General features: G+C 36.4%; 1 protein-coding gene across 1 annotated transcript; it reads left to right on the top strand.

Annotated features, from left to right (window-relative positions):
* The first annotated feature begins 2,907 nt into the window (after window positions 1-2,907).
* Window positions 2,908-22,598, top strand: LOC120342278 (uncharacterized). The gene is made up of 7 exons (XM_039411049.2): window positions 2,908-3,255; window positions 3,868-3,921; window positions 5,452-6,738; window positions 7,030-7,433; window positions 19,383-19,722; window positions 20,062-20,208; window positions 20,567-22,598. Exons 1-7 carry the CDS (start codon window positions 3,225-3,227, stop codon window positions 21,133-21,135), a joined length of 2,832 nt encoding a protein of 943 aa, XP_039266983.2. The 5' UTR covers window positions 2,908-3,224; the 3' UTR covers window positions 21,136-22,598.
* Window positions 22,599-23,467: the final 869 nt, after the last annotated feature.

Here is a 23,467-nt window from a genome sequence, read left to right as displayed (position 1 = left end):
TTCTTTACATGGGACTGGTGCAAATGTCAAATGTACTGGGAAAGATTCACATCATATGCACCTGTTGGCAGCGTGATGAGCACGAATAGGTTTCAACAAATATTCACATGGTCGACAATTTTGACTGACGAAAATAAAAAGAAAGATAAACTGTGGAAAATAAGGCCCTGGATAACCAAGATGAGAGAAGCTTGTTTAAAAATCCTACCCGAAGAATACAATTCCTTAGATGAAATGATGTGTCAATGTAAAGGACGAACAAGGCCCATTTTTTTTCAAATAAAAATGTTCAATAAACTGAAGTAAAAATCCTAAATATAAAAATTTTAGTCAGACTCTCTCGCCTTTTGAGTTTTTCAGTGTTAACAAATGCTGTTAGCATTAAGTAGTTAAAAAGTATTGAAATCCACAGTAACTATCCACAAACTATATGCTCTATGTACTTACTACTATATATATATATAAACTTTTTTAAAAATTTCTTTCGAAGTAAAAAATAATATTACGATGACTTATAGTTCGTTCGCAGTTTGTCAAAGTCGAGTATAGTGAGACGAAATTTGAGAATGCGTGACAGTAATATAAACTGAGATGGTGGTCTAAGTGTACCATAAGAAATGTAACAAAGAGATTAACTTTTGTTACAAGAATAACGGCTCTGAAACATAGGGGTCATGAGTTAGATAAGTTAGAGATATAAGTTTCAGAATTTCGAATCGAAGCAATTTCATGATGTCACCACGGAAAACTTCGTAGAGAACTGCGAATTCTACAATGCCAACCATAATTTTTTGAAAAAATAAAATTAATAGCCTTTTAGCAACAACAACAATCTTGAACCACTGAAAATTTCAAAGCTATTGGTACAGTTACAGTAGTTGGAAAAAAAGCGAATTTTCAAAAAAACAACAACAAGAATACTAACAACAACCACAATATAATAATAACAAGCGAGCGATGCTCTAATATATGGACACGAAAGCCAAAACGAAGTAGTACGTGCATGCAATATATCACAGTAGAATACTGGTACGCCAACATGGCGCCCATGGCAAAGTTTGAAACTAAGCCCCCTCAATAGTTGGTTTAAAAATTTATATGGACTGTTATTGAAATGAGGTGCTTATTTCTTATTAACTGAATGAAAATAGCGAGTTTCACTTTTTTACAATTTGAAATTATTTCTTTTGAAATTAAACTTTTCGCCGTTTTTGCGCCCCTGTTCAAACGGCGCCCATGGCACGAGCCATGACTGCCACACCCTAGATACGCCACTGCTGGTACCGCAGTCTTCACGACTACGTCTGACCACCAAGTCGCTGAACGCCACAGGTGCGCAATTTTTAATTCTGATGACGTCATCGCATACAAAAAACAAAACGAATCCCATAAAACTCACAGGAATTTTGAAATAAATAAAAGTAATAGCCTTTTAGCGAAAAAAGCAATATTTAATCACTTAAAATTTCAAAGTAATTGGTCAAGTAACTGAAGAAGGCGATTTTTCACAACAACAAGTATATATTCTGACAAAACGATTCGTATGTCCATTTCGTGTCCGAAGATAACTGGCTAACAAATCCCATACCCGACATGACTGGTAACCGAACGAGAGGCCGTTGTTCGCTATATGATCAAGCCGTCGCACCGAAATGGCGCACAACCTGAACTCAGGTTGTGTACCAGGTTAGGGTTCAGGTTATGCGACATCTTTGCGCATACTTCAGGAGCACCTCCGATACTGTAGTCTTTCCGACTTCGCCTCTGCGCTCATAACAGAAGTATTTCTGGTTTTAACCCTATATTGAAATACGTTATTAAACACAGAGTTATATTAAAACTTGGATGTACCATAAAAAGTGAAGCTATAATCCCTTTCGGATATCACGATCCCCGGTTGGTACAATAGTGTCTAAAACAAATATTTGGACAAAAAGTCAGTAATACGCAGCAGGCGGCAGCTACTATTTTAGAGAGAATTGGAATTTTTCCGGCTCGGCATTGTCTATCCAATTTATTATAAACTTGGTTAGATGGGCTCAGGGGATGGAACCGAGATCTTTAAATTTCAACGCCAGCATGATCAAGGTCAACGCTACATCGCTATATCTACCAGGCCATGACCATAGCGTATTTGTAAAAATTGTTCGAATCGAATTGCTTCGTGACATCCATAAGTGACATTTAAAAAATCCAACCAAACATTATAATATAAATCACAGCCAATATGAATTTTTCAATTGCAGTTTTGTTCCGTTCATACTTCTCAACGGTATATCATCAAAACAATAATAATTACGTTCAATTATTATAAACAAAACGAATATTATAACTATGGCCCACATCCGAAAATAAACAAGCGACGGTTTCGCGCAATTTAGAATGTATTGACATACGAGGAATGGTAGTTAAGTTACGGATGTGTCCGCAAGACGAATACGAATATTCTTGATAATCAATCTAGCCGAATTTAGTGGAATCACCCCATACAGGCGCGTTTCGTAAATCCTAATTGTCACATGTGCATCCTTCTCGTGCTTAAATTTATGCATGAACTGTGTCACAACTTACAAGATGCAATGTGTGTATTTGAACGAGAACTATCGAGAGAAGCGCGCCAGACACAAACACACTTTTTACCAATCGAGGTCAAATATATCTAGCGCGTGTGCGCTCGTCAGACCGTACTCTGCTGTTTCTCTTTAATAACTTGTACATCTCAGACGCCCCTAATATTTACACAACAAAGAGAGAAACACGGGTTGCACAGAATAGAACCCCATGCCACAAAACAGCCCTCATGACCGTGGTAAGGTAGAGTTTTGGTGGTTTATTTAAACTTGAAATGTGTACATTTGGCGGAGTGTATGTGCCGCGCCGACACGCGCGACCAGACAGCCGCTTTAGGGCATATTCGTATGTCTGGTCGGTAAAGGGAGTATGTCTGAAACCAGTTCTGCTGTAAAGCCAAGCTGCTAAAGCTTTTATGGGCGAGTTATAAACCCAGTCAGCAGTTCGTTAGATACTTCGAGTGGAAATCGATTGAATTTACATTTGCTATTAGTTTATTTCAGTTCAGACATCACGTAGCAACGTTTTCGCGAAAAGAAGATTCGAGTACAGTCATATATATACACATGATTAATATGCAATTTCAACATTTTATGCTTGGACGCCAAGAGCAACATATGGACCTTTGGGAAGATGCTTGACGTCGGTGCAGTATGCGTACCAACTTCGTTGAAGTACTTATTGGTATGATATTTACTATTCCAAATACAGCGGAATAAGGGTTGTAGTAATTTACGACTGTTGATGACCTTGTTCGGAAATTTATATCTAAGATGCTGTTGCCGTGAATTCTATGTTGTGAAATAGTGTACAAATTAATCGTCATTGATTTCAAATAAGTCTGTAAGGGGCGACAAAACGAACAATGTTCAAATGGCGTTTAGGACCATTCATCCTTACTCAAAACCGTTACTAGCAGACCGTCCGAATTGAAGTCCGATAGTTTTGCACGAAAGGCTTCAAACCATCCCATTTTAATCTATATAGCATTGGTTTCCAACCTTTTTCGTCAAATTCCTCTCGTCTCCTGATTGGGAACTCTTAATTCCTTTATCGGTATGCATAGAAACTGTTTACTCAATCTTTAATGAATTTTAGCTAATGTTATGCTCATGCTGCACTCCCGCATTTGTACAGTTTAACCACGAGGCACAGTAGGCCCCCTAAGTAAGACTCAGTTGATAATTTCCTGATATTGTTTTCAATCGGTCTCATTATAGGATTTTGATATCTGTCGATTACGATGAAAATGCGATGCTGATTTATATTATTAACAATAAATTATTATTTTTATAGCTTCTGCCACACTGACTTCTCTACTATTACCGTGTCATACATTTTCCGCAGAAGGTAAGCAAAATTTGTTATATTCAGACTGGTTACAAATCCTATTTCTTCGTTACGATTTAATTTTACCAATTATCTTGTGTTGGGTTTTATATACCTTGGTTTTATATACCTTTGGTTAAATAATAAATGGGTTTCCACCGCTTGCACTAATTTCAGTATTTCTGGTGACATAGCCGAAATTGTGTCTTCATCATTCAGATAGCCACTTTTTATACTTGGGTGTACGATGTTTAGATTATAATTTCAGTATTGCTGGAGGCATAGCCGAAATTGTGTCTTCGTCATTCAAATAGCCAATTTTTTATACTCGTGTGTAAGAAGTTTAAATGATAATTTCAGTATTGCTGGCGACATAATCGAAATTATATCTTCATCATTCAGATAGCCAATTTTATACTCGGGTGTGCTAAGTTTAGATGATAACTCCAGCATTTCTGGCGACATAGCCGAAATTGTGTCTCTATCGTATTTCGAGTTCCGAGACACTTTTGACCACAGTTATTCTTACGATTTATTATGGCTGAAATTTGATCAAATATATCGTAGGATTCTTTTTTGTTCAGGACTTTATCCAGTTAATTACAGTTAACGAATCCGCGGTAGAACGTTTTCGACGAAAACTATTTATTTCATATTCGGAAAATAAAAGATTACCTTCCTTGTGTAAGCAAACGTTTCATTATGTAAAAATGCATTGATATCCTTCTTTGACATATAAATATATTTTACCATTAGTGGCCAGGAAAGGGTATTACTGAACTATTATGAACACGTTTGTAAGTTTTCCATAAAAGTTGTAACTAACAGGTATTTAAATTGGAATAAACGACCTCACCCGTTTTGTTTAGGCAATTGTGCCGATGCATACAAACAACTAATGCAAAATTGCCTTCATAGTTAATTTAGACCAGGCGGACTTGAGACGCATGAATTGAATAAACGTTCATTTTATCGAGATTTGTTTATTTGGCAATTGTAAAAAATACTATCGCATTTGCAACATCCAACCTTGCCCCTAAACTTTGTTCCAGGGCTGTGGTGTCGGGGAAAATGTACAACCGACTCCGGTTTAAAAAAAAATTTCTTCGACTCCCATAACCGGGTTAAGAAAAAATTAGACTCTGACACGTGACACCAGCCGACACCAAGTCATCTTTAATAGACTGATAAGAACATTAGGTCAACCTAATACTTTTTGAATTTCTGTAAAAAACCAACCACTGGAAGTCCGAAATTTCGACTCCGGAGCATTAAGAATTTATTACTTAGACTCTTCATGAGTTTGAAAATGCGACTCCAGCTTTGACCTCAATGAAAGCATACTGAGTCCGACACCACAGAGGTATTGCTCAACCTAAACAGCGTAACTCGAGTAAAAACGCGAGTTTCAATAATTACCGTATTATTGATTCTCTATATAAAAATGATTTATTCGAATCCGCGGCCTTGGGGTTGGGAAGCCGGTGTCAGACACAATTAATCAACACTAAATGATTTTTTGAGTGCTAATCGAGAGTTTCTTCTATGTAGATGGCAATTTTTGTGGGCGGATTCTCACTCGTGAAATAGAATTTAAATGGTCAGCCAAAAAGCGAAATTTGGTGGCGTCATCAGAAATCGGCGAGGAACAATTGTCAATTACTGCGGAGGAAACAGAACCAGCAGCGGATGTTATTAATCGGAACAGGTTATGTATATCTGCACCAGATGGAAGTCACGTGAAACTAACCATATTCCTTGACCCTGCCGTCGAAAAAGAAAAGTCTGTAAACAGCAAGTGTCGTTCGTATCATGCAGACTGCAAAATTTCGTGTTTAGAAGTTTACGATCCCGGAGATCGACATACAGAAGAAGTGAAAAATGAAACAACCGCGAAGCATATGTATTTTACCAATGTAGTGAGACCAAAACAATCCGTCAACTTAATCAACGGTACTGGTGAGAATTCCACAAAAACAATGGAGCAGATTGACCGATTTCCCCGAAATTCAATATTTTATAATCGAAATCAGATCCCCGATAAGACCAATTTTATTGCAAAATTGAGCCGAAGAAAGCAAAGAACACATAAATCTAAAAAGAAAAAGTCTAGAAAGAAACGTAAAAATCGCACGCGTAAACGAGAACTAGAATTGTTTCAATTGTTACTGCAATATCATGAACTGCTCATGGGAGGGGACGTTGTAGCCTTACCGAAAACAGACCATATTCCTACTGGCATTTCGTACCCACCAAATAAGGTCATAGAAAATTCGGAGGCTTTGAAAGAAGTATTCAACAAAATAAATAGTTTTGTTGAGTCTGATAAACGAAAAGAAAGTCGTAGTAGCCAAGTGCGACCAATTGCTTTGAAAGATGGATCGCAGACATATTATCAACCTAAAATAGTTGGAGTGAAGCCGTCTTTTGCGCCATTGGACCAAGATAGACGAAAACGCCAAGCTTCACTTGGTAACAGTACTCGAATTAGTAACAAAATTTCTAACACCACAGTTCTACAAAAAAAATTTGTACCTAGCTTCACTTTGTGCGGTCGGGAAGAACAATGGAACGTTTCGGTAAGCGAACTGAGTGGGTTTTTGATATCAGAGGAAAGCCACGAGAATACAACATTTGTCCGAGTTTCTAGAGGACAACGCAGGAACGAGAACCGAAGTCCAACTTGGATATCAACACTGGATAAACCAGTTTTGATCGAAACTCTGAGTCAAAGGATGGAGCTTAATGTGGTTAATGCAAGAGACGTTGACGATACCTTGCTGCGATTTCTTATTATTAAGATTGTATTCGTACCAAACGAACGAGAAACAGATAAGGGTACGTTGTTCTTATATGTAGTTTATTTCGTTTCACATACCTTGGTATTTTAATATGCACATTCTTACCAACTCCCAAGTATTTGAAGCGAAGACCAACATTCAGGTATCCTTACTGACATGTTCTATTTTGGTCGCGGCGTAGGAATTCGCTTACAAAAGGATTGATGTCAAACGAACCTCATTGGTTTCTCATGAAAAAATATAGCGGACTACGAAAAAATAATAAATCTTAAACCCACCAAGATTGCTTAATAATATCTAAGTAAAAATTTTTTAAATATTGTTATAGCTCTTGTATCGGGTGAGGAAATTCAACAAATATCTACAAAAAACATTCATTTTACCTCAAAATCACCCACAATCGAAAACAACATGAAAGATGTTTTGAAGGTAACTTCAATTGCTGGCCAACAAGATTCCGGTCATGGTGACAAGGATTCTATCAAAATTGCTGTGGGTGTGGCGGCGGGCGTCGTTGCTATTGTAGTTTTCATATCCATGTGCATATTTTTGGTGGATCGCAGGCGGCGACAGAAATCGTCTTCTTTTTCGGGCAAGCGTCCGAAAGAAGATCTGATAGACATTGCAGAAAGCGAAAAGTGCCTTTCGACTGATGAAAAGGCGAACGTAAAATCACAATATAAAATTAGTGGGAGAAGAAAAATGGTTCTAGAGGAAAACTCGTCAGACACGGTGAGTCCCTGATTTTTAACATTAACACATTGACATATTTATTTAGATCTGTAAGCATATTCGCGTTATAAATTTAAGTTCTAATCGACCTTCGCTTATGGTGTGAGTTTTTTCATTTCCGAGTGTTCTGGCCCAGCTTAGCAAAACACTGTCTGAAAAGATTTTATTGCCTGATATATCTCGTCTAAGCAACTCCCCCACAGGAAAGGCTTTTGGTAGACAAAAAATAGATCAAAAATAAATCTGTCACTTCGTTAAATCTCTCAATTTTACAAAAACACTCGTTCGAGTTATTTCACTTACATTCCCAAATAAGTTTGCTTATTTCGTTTTGAATTTCGCTGCACCGCTTAATCTCGTGAAGGTTTCCTGATATCGGTTTGTCGCACATACATACTCTTCCATTAGTTCGCCTACTTTATTTATCTTGTTTAAACGTGAAAATTATCAGTATACTATGCAGAAACATCAACTTTGACCGTGTATGAAGTGTATTGTTTCGCTGTTTAGGAAATCGTCATAGAGCTCGAGGCTATGAACTGTGTCAGGAATGTGTTGTCCATGCACTAAGCATCTTTGTATTTTATGTATTTTAAAAGGAAAATGTTATTTTATAGGAATGTACGGTTCCCGCCCGAACTAGATAACTGAGAAAGCTGTTCCCATTCAAATTGACAATTGTGACCATGTATCAAACCCTATTCATAACCTTTAATTAAATGCCAGTTATCTTTTCCTTAAGTAGACGAGCCCTTAACATGTTGCCAGGGACATATGTCTCTTATACAGTTTGCTTATTTTTTATTTGACCGCCTAAAATTATCCTTGAGTATTACTATTCAGCATTACCAGGTATCAGTAATTATGGTAATATTTCATGAACAATTTTGATTCATCCTCGTCAGTATCTCCATTCCTCAACCTTGATATCTAAAATAGGGATTTTTTGTCATCAAATCCTACCCAATCAAAATACTTCAACAAATCGAAACGACCGCAGTCAGTTGTCAACTGGCGTTATTGGGGGTTTGCGCAATCTAAAATGCTACAAATGTATTTTTTTAATAGTTCCTAAGAATTGCAATGAACAGTGTGTGTGTGTCCTGTTTACTAGATCGAAATATTGTTGTATTATGCTATTTTAGCTACATTTAGCGACTTGGTGTATCCGTCTCACCATAGTAGATATTGGGAAATTTGTAATTACGTCGTTACCAAGTTAATACGGCAGTTAAAATTCGTTGGCCCATTATGAGCTGTATCGACCTTGCGCTTTTGCGTATTCCATTACTGAGCTTTTCTCATTAGTAGCGCGGGCGCGTTGCTTACGGTGAGTATCAAAACATCACGTCCGAAATGGCAGACGGCGTGTCCACAAACAACGACCTCCCATTTGCACTGTATAAGTCAAAAACAGCAACGTTACTCGTGAATCTTTGGATACATTCTCATATTGTGGTGTACCTTGATAGAATGTATTATGTTGTGCAAGTATTTAATGATACTTATTTGAAGCCAGAATTTTAACTATTACCATTTACTCGGTAAATGCTGTTTACTTCCGGTTCGAGCATTAAAAAAATAATTTGGGTCTTTCGCTTCCGAGTGAGTTTTTGTGACCTTGCCTCGAGTAAATATTAAAAAGAAAAAAATCCCACTGACTACGCTAAACATACTATCAAAGCATTTCATACATATATTTAGGTTTGCGATTATTTCGCAGTGGTATATTTAATGTATATTTTTATATGCGTTGTTTGTTTGTGCCTGCGGAATTTGGGTTTGAGAACACGCGTCGAGTTTCTCACCAACGAGCCAACCCAATATGGACTAAATCGCTGCTAGCGGAACGTCTCAATATTTGGTATTCGGGGGCCATAAAATGCTACGAAACGTAATCATCGGGCAAAAATCACTGATTATAGCTGTGTTCGCGTGCTGATTGAATCTCATTGAATAATACTGCAGATCGCCGTTGAAGTTACCTACCCTATGTTAGTTGAAATATCAAAACATCATTAGCACCTCCCCTGTTTCCTTCATTAAAACTTTGAAACTAATTTTCAATATAGCTCGTTTGAGGTGTCTTTAAAAAATATTTTTAGTTTAAACAAGTTAAATATTATGTGTAGTTGGAGTCGGAGATAAAGGATCAATACGATAATTATTATTTTCATTTATATACCGAAAAATAATCACTTAAAATTGGCAACGTGTGTTTATAATAAGCGTATGACTATATAAAATCTCTTTTTGCGTGGACAAATTATCTGGCGGCATTTCGAAGGTGACTTGAGAGCTGTAGTCCATTAATAAATCGTTGACCATTCCTCATTTCTAAATTTTTAATGTAAAAATATTTTTGGTATTCCGAATGGATGAAATGTGTAAAATCGTTCATTTTTTCCCAATATTTGTATCTAAAATGGCCAGCTACCTTATTTATCTTACTTCCTGCACGATCACCAAACTAACTTTCCGCCAGACAAGTCTTTGTTTATTTCATTTCATTTTCACAGTTGGCATGCTTCCTTTGAAGCAATCCTCAATAACAACCTTTTTCAGCTAATAATTTGACGTCACCATACGTGCAGACACATGTGACGCCTAGTCTGGCCACCGCGCTGTCTGGCTCGTACGTTGTCAGTGAAGGTTTAAATCGAGACTGCTGCGAGTGCGATGCTCGCTACTTTTTGCCTAGTCATTTCACACACGAAATTACTTCATATGCGCCAGACCAAGCCACTTATTTAGCAGATCAATACTATAGCGATTTTGTTCTGGCTTATTTCAATTTATTCAAGCTGTATTTCCTATTGCATTGTTTGGAATAATGAGTAAATGTAGCAAGTATTCCGGATACTTTTTAATTTATGATCTGCTCATGGATTTTCAAATAGGCGTTATTATATGTATAAGGTATTCTCATATCCTAATTTGATATTTTGCTACTCGTGTTACTGTTTTATGTTGTTGTTTTTTCTGCCCATTTCGCTCTGAATTGCACGTCTAGACAGAAATATCGCATTAGTGAGAAGACAGTGCTTTCCAACAGTTACTTTCAGTGTTGATGATCAAGTGTTTGAATCGATGCTTATTGCTAGAATATATTGTAAAATTAATTTCAGAATATTGTTAAGAAAAGTAAAGTCGCAGTTTTTATTTGCAACAGTGTTCTGTGATAGCCATGCAGTGTATCATAAGCCACGACGTGTGAGATTTATATTTAGCTTTTCTGATGGTATTTGCATTTAATCGCTGAACCGTATTTTTCACACGATTTTTTAAATTTGTGAAGCATTTGTTCTGGCGTTCTGGGCTCGATGATAACAAGTTGTGCTGTATGATTAATTGGTGTCGGTTCACGAAAAAATTATTGCCTATTGCGCTATATATATATATATCATTTGTAGCGGCGAACAATTTTTCGTGTTGACATTTCACCCAGTACACGTCATTTCAACAACTTGATGCAGACCTTACCTTCATTTATGACTAGTCTGGATAGCATTCAAGTCAGATATTGCACAGCGAATCGCGACCATTAACCATTGCTGAAAGGCGGAAATGTTGGTATATGTCCGTTCGTTGGTGGAAAAAATCGACATCACCCTGAATGTTATTTGTGTGCTGTACTCGTTGTTTTTCATTGATAAATTTAATACCTGCAAAATCGGTATCACTGCCGGAGTATCAAATTGGCGTTCAGTTAACCCGAGTAAGAAATATTTATCAAGACTAATTGACTAGCCGATTGCGCATATTTCTAACATTCATTCTGGAATATAGAATATGTATTATATAACAATAATTTATCTCGTGGCAAACGTACTCCTGCTTATTTTGTGCTTTTAGCGCTAAAGTATTTCGCATTCAGATGGGCGTGTATGATGCGCAAAAATTTGCAAACAGGTTCTTTCCAAATTTTTTTCTCTTACCTCGTCCAATTTCTGTCGTCAATCGGACTTATTGAAATAATGACCCTGTCGGCGGCTGAGATATGTCTCGCTCGACAGCTCGCTTTCCTCTGAGACATGTCGGATCCTGTACCTTTAATTAAATATTTTGAATGGGTGGGCTTCTGTGGTGAGCCCGTGTTTGCTTGCAAACGTTTCTTCATACCTCAGCCGATTGTTAAACAATAAGTTTAAGCTAAAAAGACAACAATATTGGTTTGTCGCTCTTGATCGCTTTTCGAGCATAATAAACGTATTTCAAAAGAATACTATAATTACCATTTCGATGCTTGCTCTAACCGTCGATGCCAGACGAATTACTACTTATAGGCACGTTTCTGGGAATTTACTCACAAATATTCTTATGATGTACCCACGCTTATTCAGCCTTGGTCATACACTTAGTTTTGATTAGCAATGAAAGTGGGTAAACCTCATCGGCTTGGCACGTCTGTCGTCTCGCCAGCGAAGCGATCTCGACTTTCGCGGTCACAGATCATGTTGCGCAATCACACGGTACGAGACTGCCCGAGTCATAATCACACGCTTCGTAATGAGAACTGGTAATGCCAATTGTGGAGATATTATCTTAACATTGTATATCAGTTTATATAGATCGTCCGTGAAAACTGAATTACAGATAACCAGTAGAAATATTAAAATTTACAAATTTTGATATTAAACAAGTGTCGGCATTTAGTTGACATAAGTGCACGTAAGTGTCTGTGAACGCATTGCTGTAAACAATGGTCATAGTTGACTCCTATACTTTATTATAAAACATAGTTGCGCCGTCGTATAGAAAATGTTCATCACATTAAATTAGTCTTCGGTCTTGCATCATGATCCCAGGGGGAATAATAAAGTATTTGGCAAGTTAACATTTTAATACTGTATCTGGATTACCCAAAATACTGGATAAAAGATGAGATGGTTTGTAATTGATATTGAATCGTTAGTTATTGACAAAGTCAAACCTGTGTAGCTTAGCTATTAGTAGGAAACGTTCAGTATCTATGACATATGTCTGCGGTGGATGTTAATTAGTTGTCCAGATACTGATATCTTTCTGATATACTTACTCCATGGGTGTGTTATTATCGAATATTTAAATTTAATAAAACCGACTTTTTCTGAATAACAAATATCTTAGGTTACGTTCTAGTCTAGACTGACATCAGCAATAATTTAATCAACAGGGTTTTTGAGTTTATTGATTCCAGATGCAACGAACTTAACGAGATCAGGTTTTATTTTAGTGTTAATTCGCTTTTGATTTTAGTGAGAATTGTATTAGATATTTGTTAATATTTGAGGTCTACGAGTTACAAAATGGCATTGGTTTAAGTTTATTATTGATTAAAGCCTACCTGATACAATGATAGCTTCTGTCAAATGTATCGATTTTTTGCATACCTTCTCGTTTTTGAAATTGGCATAGCAAGATTATTGTAGAATTCGAAAGAAAATCTGACGATTTGGTAAAAATTACTTCATGTCATGGCTCAGATTCAATTCATTATAAAGAATGAAGTTATGGCAGTAAGTTTAGAAAAAAAATTCTAGAAAATTATTGATTGGTAGATTCCCCTGTATCTACAGTTTCAACTAACTGTTGTCTGCTTAAACATTAGATCTTAGTAGCCTGGTGATTGCTCTTCATTTTTTTGTACTAGAGTAGTATGTCCGTTCAAATATATAGAATAAGCAGACAACACAATATGGAATAAGTTCTCAATGCCGTGTTTGTCTTCGCCATTATGGCTTTTATATCAATAAATTCCAAGATCAAAATCAATCGTACATCTACTGTTCTATTTTAAAATATAGTCTCTCATTGAATAATTTGATACTGCACTGAGCACTGATGCTTAATTACACCGGAAATTACGATAACAAATATGCGTCTGCAATTTCGTCTGGTTGTCTGCTTCGTGCCTTGACAATAATTTGAACTATTCTTTGCAATCTGTGGTAAATAAGTTAAGGAATGAGATACTAATATCGAATCAGTGAGTACATGAGGTATATATAGCTATTTTGTTACTGTCATGTTGTACGCACATCAGCATTCTCTGATTCATAAACGTAAATTTATTTCGGTTTTATTTGTACAAGACGAATAGCTATTTTTCTCGCTTGAATTCGCCTTCAAAATATTCGGAACCAGAGTTCCGAAGCGCAACATTTTTCCAGCAGGCCTTAGTTTGAAATCTACCAAGAAATATTTTATTTTTAAACAGCATTTGGTCAGCTTTTGAACCCATGTTCGTGGTTATCAAATAATTTTTTTGGAATGTGGGTAGAACCCTTTTCCAGTGTACAAAATTAGACAATAGTGATCGGAACTCTAACCATATTTAGAACGCAATACTGTTATGAATGACCACTCTATTCTACAATAAGTCAGCGATGATTAAGTACCTGAAGTTGAACACATTAAGTCAATTTTGTGCCTGCTTCCGACACACAGTGATATGCAGAAATAGTGACTAAATGTTGCCATCAGTTGTCAAATCATATTTTTCATTCAACACGGATAGTTGAATTATTTATGATACTTGGGTATATTGGAAGATTATAAGGATCGAAACTCATCGTAATAAACACATGTAATGGCGATCAATCAGTTGAGGCGATGCAGACATTTTAGAAATATATTGGTTGAAGAAATAATGTATTGATCTTGCTTCGAGTCCATATTAATCATGCTAATATTCAAAATGATATATGAACCTAAATAGTGCTAAAGGTAAATGCGATATTTGAATCCATAGCCGTATGTGGACCTTACAAAGTTATTGATTTTAAGACAAAATATATATTCTAACGCGAGGAATACCGGGACGGTAATTGGAAGTGAAGTGCGTGTACTGTATAATGAACTTACAGAAGTTCAAATTTCCCCTTACTAGATATGTAGGAACAGGCTTCTTCCTTTAATATCCAAGCGTCAGTATTATAGCATTTTACTAAATTAGCGTTTAACCGAATAATTATGAATTTTCAATCTGGTGTGTATAATTTAATTGCAAACAATTTAAATGAGTTATACGTAAAAAATTAAACTTGGATCACTGTCTGTTACAAACGAATAATTTCAATAAACAATTTATAATCCGATTGTGAAAGTTCTCCCTGATATTCTGCATTTAAACCGATTTGAAATGCGAGTTAAAACTGGTTTAATATTGAATGACAACTTGAGATAAATGTGAACTATAAAATCTATTTATAAATATCTCAGTTTTAAACGAATTCGAAGAAATTGTAATGTTCATAAATTGAATCAGACGTGCAGTGCCGAATATATTCCATACATTTCCGACCAAAGTTTTTTCGGTGACTCATATGGGTTCTCATATATGATAAACATTCATACAGGACTAACCTACACAATATCTGATTAGAATGTATTCACCATTGTTTTCCTCAGTCCTCGTTGATGTAGTGATGCAGATTTTATTCGGATTTCCAAACCTGTAACTTGTCTAATAGCCATCGCTTGTATTTATCAGATCAGATACGTTTGCCTACAGAAGTGTTATTTTTTATTGTGAATTTTCTACTCTCTTAGGTATAGGGCAGAGGTTCCAAACCGGGGTCCTTGGACCCTGAAGGGCCACAGAGCAGTTGGAGGAGGCCCACTATGCTAGGCAATCCCGATTTTCCCTCAACAAAAAAACTTCCCGTTCTTCCTAATTTTATTGCTTGATAAGGTGTTTTCACTTTGTTGAATTGTTTGGACACAATGGGATTTCGAATCAACCAATCAAAACAATACTACTAAAATAAAAAGCAGGGGGCATGGGTGCTAAAAGGCTCTGGAAGCTGTCAAGAGTCATATAAGGATGGGAACCCTGGTATGTCGCCAATTGTTTCACTACACGATGTGTGGAAGATTACCAAAAATAATATGCACTGATTTCAATCTTCGTGGACTATAAGATGTATTTCATCGTTTTATAGTATTTTTTCATCGGGACATGACTTGAGTTTTCAGTTTCAGGAATTGCCAAGGTTGCTAATAATTTCAGATTATACAACAGACGTTCGACCCCTAGATTGTGGCCGAATGTGTATTAGACAAATACTCATTATATAAATTCTTGTTATTTTAGTAAAAAGGAATATCGATGTGTTTGTTTGTAATGCCTTGATCAGCGATCACTCTAGCTAGAGTCTAGATATAGTATCCCAAAATGTCAGCGTCGGAGATTCCATTATCTTTGATCCCACATGATTTTGCGCTCCAGAAGTATGTGTACCAATATGGAGGTAACTAATTTTGTTCGCCTGCTTTACATCGAGTTGTATAAAGGGACGAAAGCCCATGGACAGGGGGTATATTCACTTGACTAAAGCAGACAGTCCCCTAACTCGTAATAGAACTAAAATAAGGAAAATCGGAAAAAAAATTATGTCTAACCATAACCTGATACACATACTACAGGAGTACCCACGTTCTACCACCCGCTTTCAGATTGCACCCAGCAATGTGCATACATGTACATTTGCACCCTTGAACACGAGATCCCGCAGATCTTTGCGCATCTAGTCTAGGGATGGGCTGAGATTCGGATCCGGACTAGTATTCTAGTCGAATCCACGCATTTTTTGAACTCGGATTCGATTTCGAGTCCACGTCATTTTTATCGAGTCTATAATCAATTCTGTTTTTACTGATTTACGTCTATGTTTGTACTTTTACCTCTATAAATCTCAGTACATACCTGAACTAGGTAAAATTTAAGGTGAGATATGTAACAATATACCTTGTTTGCAATATAAACACTCCCAATAAAAACGACGACAGATATTCATATAATATAACGCGAGTTGAAAATTATTGATCGCTTATAACAATGATGTAGCGGCCAGTCGCCTTCAAACTATCTATCCTTTTTGGTGTGTGTGAACAATAAAATATGGACAAGCGCAATATTTTTGAGTTTTCGATTCGCGTAAAAATTAAACATGCTTTGGATCAACCCAAGGGGCAATTTCATCAATACCCTTTTTAAATCGAGTTTATTACGTGCAATCTTTTACCTAAAAAGGGAGCAATGGAAAGCATGGAGAAATTTAGAACTTGCACATGAACTACTAAATTACAAGCAGAAGTACCACATTGTATTGAGTGGTATCTCTCTACCATATGCGCACGCGACATAGTAAGTTTACGGCTAGAAGTATCTGCAATTATGGAGAAGCATTGTAGCCAAAAGCTTTTTATTTTGCATATTGACATGTACGGATTTATAAATAAAATTAACGCAAGGTGGTGGGTTGGAAATCCACAGTTCACAACCAAGGCGCACAATGACCCACGTTTACGTTTTGCATTATGGCCGCCAAAAAGAGGAAAAATATGTTTCTCAAATGATTCAACAGCTACATGCGGAACCATTGGGCAAAAAGTATGAGCTACAACGTATGTTTGTGAGCGCACGTTGCTGTAGCATGGTCAAAAACGCATTTTTCTGCTTTTCCATTTCGTCGAATCTCTGTAATGCCGGACTCTGTAATGTCCATACCTAGCATCCCTAGCATCTACGCATATTTCTACGTGCGGTTGTTTCAGACAAAAATTCCATTTATTTATTTTATTTTTAATTATGCTCAGCGGGGCTAGTTTTTGTGCACTAAACCTCGCACCAGTCCGTGAAGTAAACAAGCCATCAATTGTGATGGACACGATACCGTTATATCTTCATAGCTAGTATTCAATACAAACTCATTAGAACCTGTTTGCGATTAGTTAATTCACACGAAGCATTTATTTGTGACTAGGATTCATACAATGCAGTTGCCAGTGTCCATTAGCCAAAGATTCCGGAGTTTAATACGTTTGCGATATTTCGTTAAAAAAGACGATGACTGTCTGTAGCAAGTACTAAAGAGGGGAATCGGGTCATTATTTGTAATAAAATTGAAAAAAAAACGTGGTGACCGTAGACAGTTTATAGAGGATCTTGATCAATATATTTAATGAGAAAATAAAATTTTGTCTGAGACGCAAATATCCGTTGGTCGAACATGACCGTGGTTGCGAAGATATACGGGTACAAATATCTGTGAGTGAAATATTTAGGTGCAAAAATATACAGGTGCAATTGCGCTCACCAGCGTCAGTTAATTGTGGCATCGTCTTCTACATTCGTGATTATCTGGTTTTATTTCAAGCTTATAGATTGTTATGTTTTCAGGGCTAAGTGTTTAATTATGTCGGATGAATTTGTGTGAAAGTTTTCGTTACGGCAACAAGTCGTCAATCGAACTCAAGTTATTACGTGTTCCCCAATAAACGTTTGACTTTCTTTAACCACTGTGAGCACAATAGACGCGACACCACAAATCTTTATGGCGCGACGAGTTTACCAACCTGTACGTGACTGCATCGATTATGACCTTGGCTATCGCCAACTTCTCGTGATGTTCGTCTGTCATTCACTTGCGTTTCAGACCTTAATTAAAATAATATTTGTAAATAAATCATTGTTTTACTTAATATCAAAAATATTATAACATACATATAGCAGCATCTTTTGCCCAATACCTTGTCTGAATTTATTAATATTTTGGTGTTCAGATCTTTTACAGTAAATGCGAACCTTTTGCCGAGTTACAGTATTTGTTTGAGACGATAAAATGTTCGCCGTCCGATATGGGACATGTATGTCCTGAGATTACTTTGATTTTGAGCCTCACAACCTCATCCTTGAGGGATGATACAATTTCTTTGTTGTCTGAGGGTATTTGATAGTTCAGAACAACATATCAAAGTAGTTTTTGATCGATTGGTTATTTTGGACGATGAGTATATGTTGCGAATGTCAAAGTGAGAGATAGAGAGAAAAACCGTTGTCAGATTTAGATATTTTTTTTAACGATATTTTCGACTAGGAATCGCCGAATGTCCTTTGATATATTTATATTGATATATATTAATTTGTTATGGTTATGGAAGAGGTCTCAATGTAAATTGAATATTTAGTATTTTTGGTGCTACAATAGCGCGATGTTTACCTCCATATATCGCTTACCCATGTGCAGTGTGGGGGCTACAGCGTTAGGGTCAGATCTATGCCATAAATTGATGAATTAAATGTATAGAAATAGGTAATGTGTATTATGGATTGAAAATGCAGAAGTAAACCCCACGCTATGGTACTAGCTGGAAGTATATCTCGCTCTATATAAACGTTTTCAAGAATTATCATTGGGGAACCTTGTCTTCTCGGTTGTCAGCGATGTGTTAACTGGATGACCCACATTATTATTCATTGTGCAACGTCATTATATTCTTGGAGAAGTGTTGTACATAAATATTCACCTGTAGATTCTACTTAGTGATACCGGAAAAGTTTATATTTCAGTTGCATCTCCGAGATTTTGATCTAATAATTCTAAGTTAGCGAACCTTGATAAAAAAAAACGAATAACACCCAGTGCAATATCAGCTGAGCCGTCATGTACATTGTCATTTTATATTTAATGAATCCTGATCCAGTTTTTGTAGAAAGTATTTATATACATTCATGTTATATGAAGTAGTCTGACTCATGTAGCAGTAAGCTAGTGTAGTATGCAAACTCGTTGGATTGAAACAAATTTTTATAGCTTAATCTTTACTAATCCCGATACGGCATGTACTGTAATATTACAGTTTACCGCAGTTTACTGCGAGTACTTGCAGTTAATTCGACTCTTTCCGCCGTGTAATTATTTGATGCTTGGCAATAGTGTTACATGACGTTTGGTAAGCACTGGCACAAATTCCACTCAAAAACCTAGTGTTAAAATTTAAGGCGTGCAATACGATACTTTCACCAGCAAGAATGCAACTACAACGCTAAGACACTTTCACTTACCTGACCTATAGCAATACTGTAAAGTAAATAATCAATTTGTGTCACAAGCGAAAGAGGACTGCAACCTCCTACTCCTGGACAAACCCTAACTAATTTTCTGTTTTTACTTAATACTTTAGACTGGAGAAAGCGAATTTATTATGTTAGAGCATGAAAACCCATCGAATACTCAACTTCAACGGAGTAATAGTCGAAAACAACACTGTAGAGCGGAAGACATGACAGCGAGTCATGCCCACACACACACGTCGAAGCCTAATAGCAGTCACCATAACCACCATCATCATCATAGTCACGTACAAACGAAATTCAAGCATCCGAACGGAACAAGCAAATCGACTCAACACGTACATTGCATTGTTTGTCAGATAGCAGAAAATCCCCACCAGCCTATTTTGACGGCACAATACGCGTCGGAATTTTTACCGCCTGCCAGTCGTCCAAATACAATCAGTGGAGGTGAGTTTGTTTGGTACAACTCTTCTTAATTCCCTCACCTATAGGAAAATTATTGTCGAACAAATTAAAAAATATATCATATTTGAGGAATGTGTTTTGAGAAATCGAACATTTAATGCAGCTAATTTAAGTGAATATGGTTTAGAGCTGTGATTTAAAATAGATTTGATACCTTTGTTTTGAATTGTTAAAAAACGGATCACATAAGTCTTGTGAATCTGATGAATATTTGAATTGGATTTTTGAGTATGACTCCAACATATTTAAATATGATAGCGATGGGAAGCAGAACAACAAATAATTTCCATTGGCTAAAATTCATATTGTTATTCATTTCAGGATGCGGAGCACTTCTACCTAACAATACTTTTGACAAATTCAATCGCATGACAAATAATCCTTACCGGCATTCACCGAGTTTATCAGTAAGACATTCGACACTACCATCTACTGTGCATTTTCCAGATGGAGAAGATTTACATAAACGTAAGTAAAATAAGTTTTATATCGTTTTAATGGGCACCTCACAAAAAATTCATCTTGTATAATGAAAAACATCGTTGTAGGCGATGTGATTGAGAGTTAGCTGTTCAGGTATTATAATTTGTCAAGTCAGTGTATCAGCCTCAGCGTTTGTCACTCATCGTGAATTGGAAGTAAATTTTCTAGCTCCCGACACGTTAAAGTCTGAAAGAATGATTTTTTTTTTTCAATTTATTTATACTAAACACAATATCATTTTGAAGTCTTTCTGTTTTATGATGTGATGTCTTTCTGTTTTATGATGTATGATATTTAGAACATTCCTTGGAGATTTAACTGATTAATTTTTCCAATCTTTTAGATCGGACAGAACACAAGAATCAACATCATACTTTAAGTAGCGTAAGCCAGCGAGATACAAGTTTCATAAAACCACCTCCAAATAGGACGATTTTTGGAAGTGAAGATTTACCTATCGGGTCCACATCAAACTTACACCGTAAAATGCGTAAAATTTGCAATGGATATCCTGGGCCACCCACGTCGGTTTCAAAGCACGGTCGAGCGGGCTCCAAGTACCGACACGAAGACTCGACTGTTAACTTGAAATTAATAAGTTGCTTAAGCGACAGTGACATAAAATACTCATCCCACAACCCGGCGTCGCCCGAAAAAGATAAATGTATATGCAAGTACATTTTGGGTCACATCGACGAGCCACCACCAGAGTATTCTGATGTTATCCGCGAAATAGAACCCTGTTCTAGTAACACTTCGCAAGAAGACAGTATTAATAACAATGTAAGGGCAAATTGTGGGTCAAATGTCACAAAAGTGCCATTAGAAAATCGTAATATGTCGAATAATGACGACGAGCATAAAGATGGGACTGTTAAAATTAAACAAGAAATCGTTGATAATCTAGAGTAGACCTATATTTATAATCAGCTGTTTTTGTATTTGCACATGCTTTGTAATAAAATAGACATGAAACCATTTGTTAACATTCGCTAAGGCGAAGCTGACACGATTCATATACTTGAAACACAGTTTGCTGTACTTAGAAATTTCTTTGACTGATCATATTTTCACATCGCAGTACTTGGTAAACTTGAGTGATGAGAAAAGTAAACAGTTGCAGCAGCAAAGCATGGGTCGTGGATAGTATTTATCCATACCGTACTTGGTACACTTTAATTATATTAGCAAATATTCTTAAACCACTGTCTTTGTACATTTTAATGGTCAACCATGTTTGACCGATCCTGTTATTTTTGTGATACTTTTAGATTTCTATGAATGTTTTTCTTGAATTTGGTCTCCTGTCGAATGAACATAACATCACGCCGTGAATTGGCGGCTGTCTATTAATGCCTCGTACCTCCGTCCAGTCCCACAAGCCATTAGTTTCCGACAACATTTCTGAACAAAAAAGGAACGCGCAGTCGCATTACTCAATCACCCCTTGGACATGAAGGGCGGAAAATATTGGCGTGATATACCGTCGCTTAGTCATAAAAGCCATAGTCGTATTTTGGTACTAATAGTCGGAATTTTTCCTCATTATTGCCACAAAATATCTTGTTTGATTTCAACTTAACCAACTTTTGCTTGTTCTAACAGTTCCAGAAAATTTGTTTTTATGCGTGGAATATCAAAGAAATTATATATTGTAACGATATTCGAATCTGATAATATATACAGCAAGCGGAATATTTAATTGAGTGTTGTTGCTGTCTACATCATTTACAAGTTTGAGTTCCATTTGGTCATTGGTTAACAACTAACAAGCGATTTTTATTGTGTTTATTTTTTAATGCCATGAAATGGTGAAGGAATTCGTTCCTTCCGAATTAAAAAAACGATTTATTTCGATGTGATGATCTCTCAGTCTGTTCAGAATTGTTTTCATAAACCATTAAAATACATTTTCGAATGATAGAATTAAAAATGTGTGTTATGGAATATTTTATTTAAATGCTAAAACTACGCACAATAGTTTTTAATTAGTTCATAATAGTCTCAATTTTACCAATGGATACGAATTTTGCATAATCCCGTGCACTAATTTGGCATTAATAGTGAATGCATTCCCATGTCGTTTAGCAATTCTACTTCGGAAATTGTATGATCAGCTATCAGTGAATCGCTAAAAAAATATATTTGATAATATAACAGGAATTGAAACATTTGCCATATCAGAGGAGAGCATGCCAGTTTCGCGAAAAGTAGGCCGCTGGAACGCGCCGTTGTCGGCAAATATTTTCAAATGTGCTTCTAAAGAGTTCAATTTACGTTTGACGCCTTGCTTGGCACTTTCTATTTTTTTGTATCTTTTATTGCAAACATAATGTATCTGTCTTCATCAAATATACGTCAGAGTATCACGATAATGTTGTTGATGCTATAAAAAGTTTTTCATTGTTGGTTGCAGGGCTGGGAAGCTGGTTCGAAATCACAGGCCACGTGTATTCGACTGTGGCTCCAGCTCCGGCGCTTCATTTTTTTATGTCCGGCTCCATACCCATTGAACTTTTTAGGTGTTACAAGGGGTGCAGTCATGATTTTCAAAAGGGAAAATTTCAGTATGGGAATCGGGGAGAGTCGCCGTGGTTACGCGCTCGTTTAAATGGTCTATTTTCTCCGTGTATAATAAATGATTTTCCTGTCGCGTAAAATAGTCAATCCATGAAAAAAAGATAATTTAAAATGTCTTTCTATGTTACTATGCTACTTTTTCAACGGACAATGATATTTTTGTTGCGCAAGGTAATCAATCCATGACCGATACGGGCATATTTAATATGGCCGATTTATAATTTAATTGTGTTCAATGTTATTCGCAGTTGCGTCGACGTAATAACCGCATTACTACTAAAATACGACTGCAATCCGCGGGCATACAATGTGTGCCAGATTGCATCTTGTTTCGATACATATTTTGCGAATTCGACAAATATGAGCTGTTCTTGCAATATTGACTCCGCTCTATCGCTATGCTGGCCACACATTTTTTTTCAATATATCGCGGTTAGAAATAACTAAAATCCCACGGAATAAATTTTATTTTGTCCAAGTTCCCAATTGTTCCTAAAAATTTTCAGCTCACTTGATTTCAAACTTTCCATAACAATCTTAAACGTTAATGGTTACATAAAGCTGATGTTTAACGTAGAAATCAGATAACGTTAGCAATCCCGCCTAGCAATCACAAGAAATGTAGGCCTATATAGAAGTTGTTTAGTAACTACAAAATGCTGTG

The sequence above is a fragment of the Styela clava genome, chromosome 1, assembly GCF_964204865.1.
Source record: "Styela clava chromosome 1, kaStyClav1.hap1.2, whole genome shotgun sequence".
In the NCBI taxonomy this organism is placed as follows: domain Eukaryota; kingdom Metazoa; phylum Chordata; class Ascidiacea; order Stolidobranchia; family Styelidae; genus Styela; species Styela clava.
The sequence above is the reverse complement of the archived record's forward strand: the minus strand, read 5'-3'. Positions and strand labels throughout refer to the sequence as shown.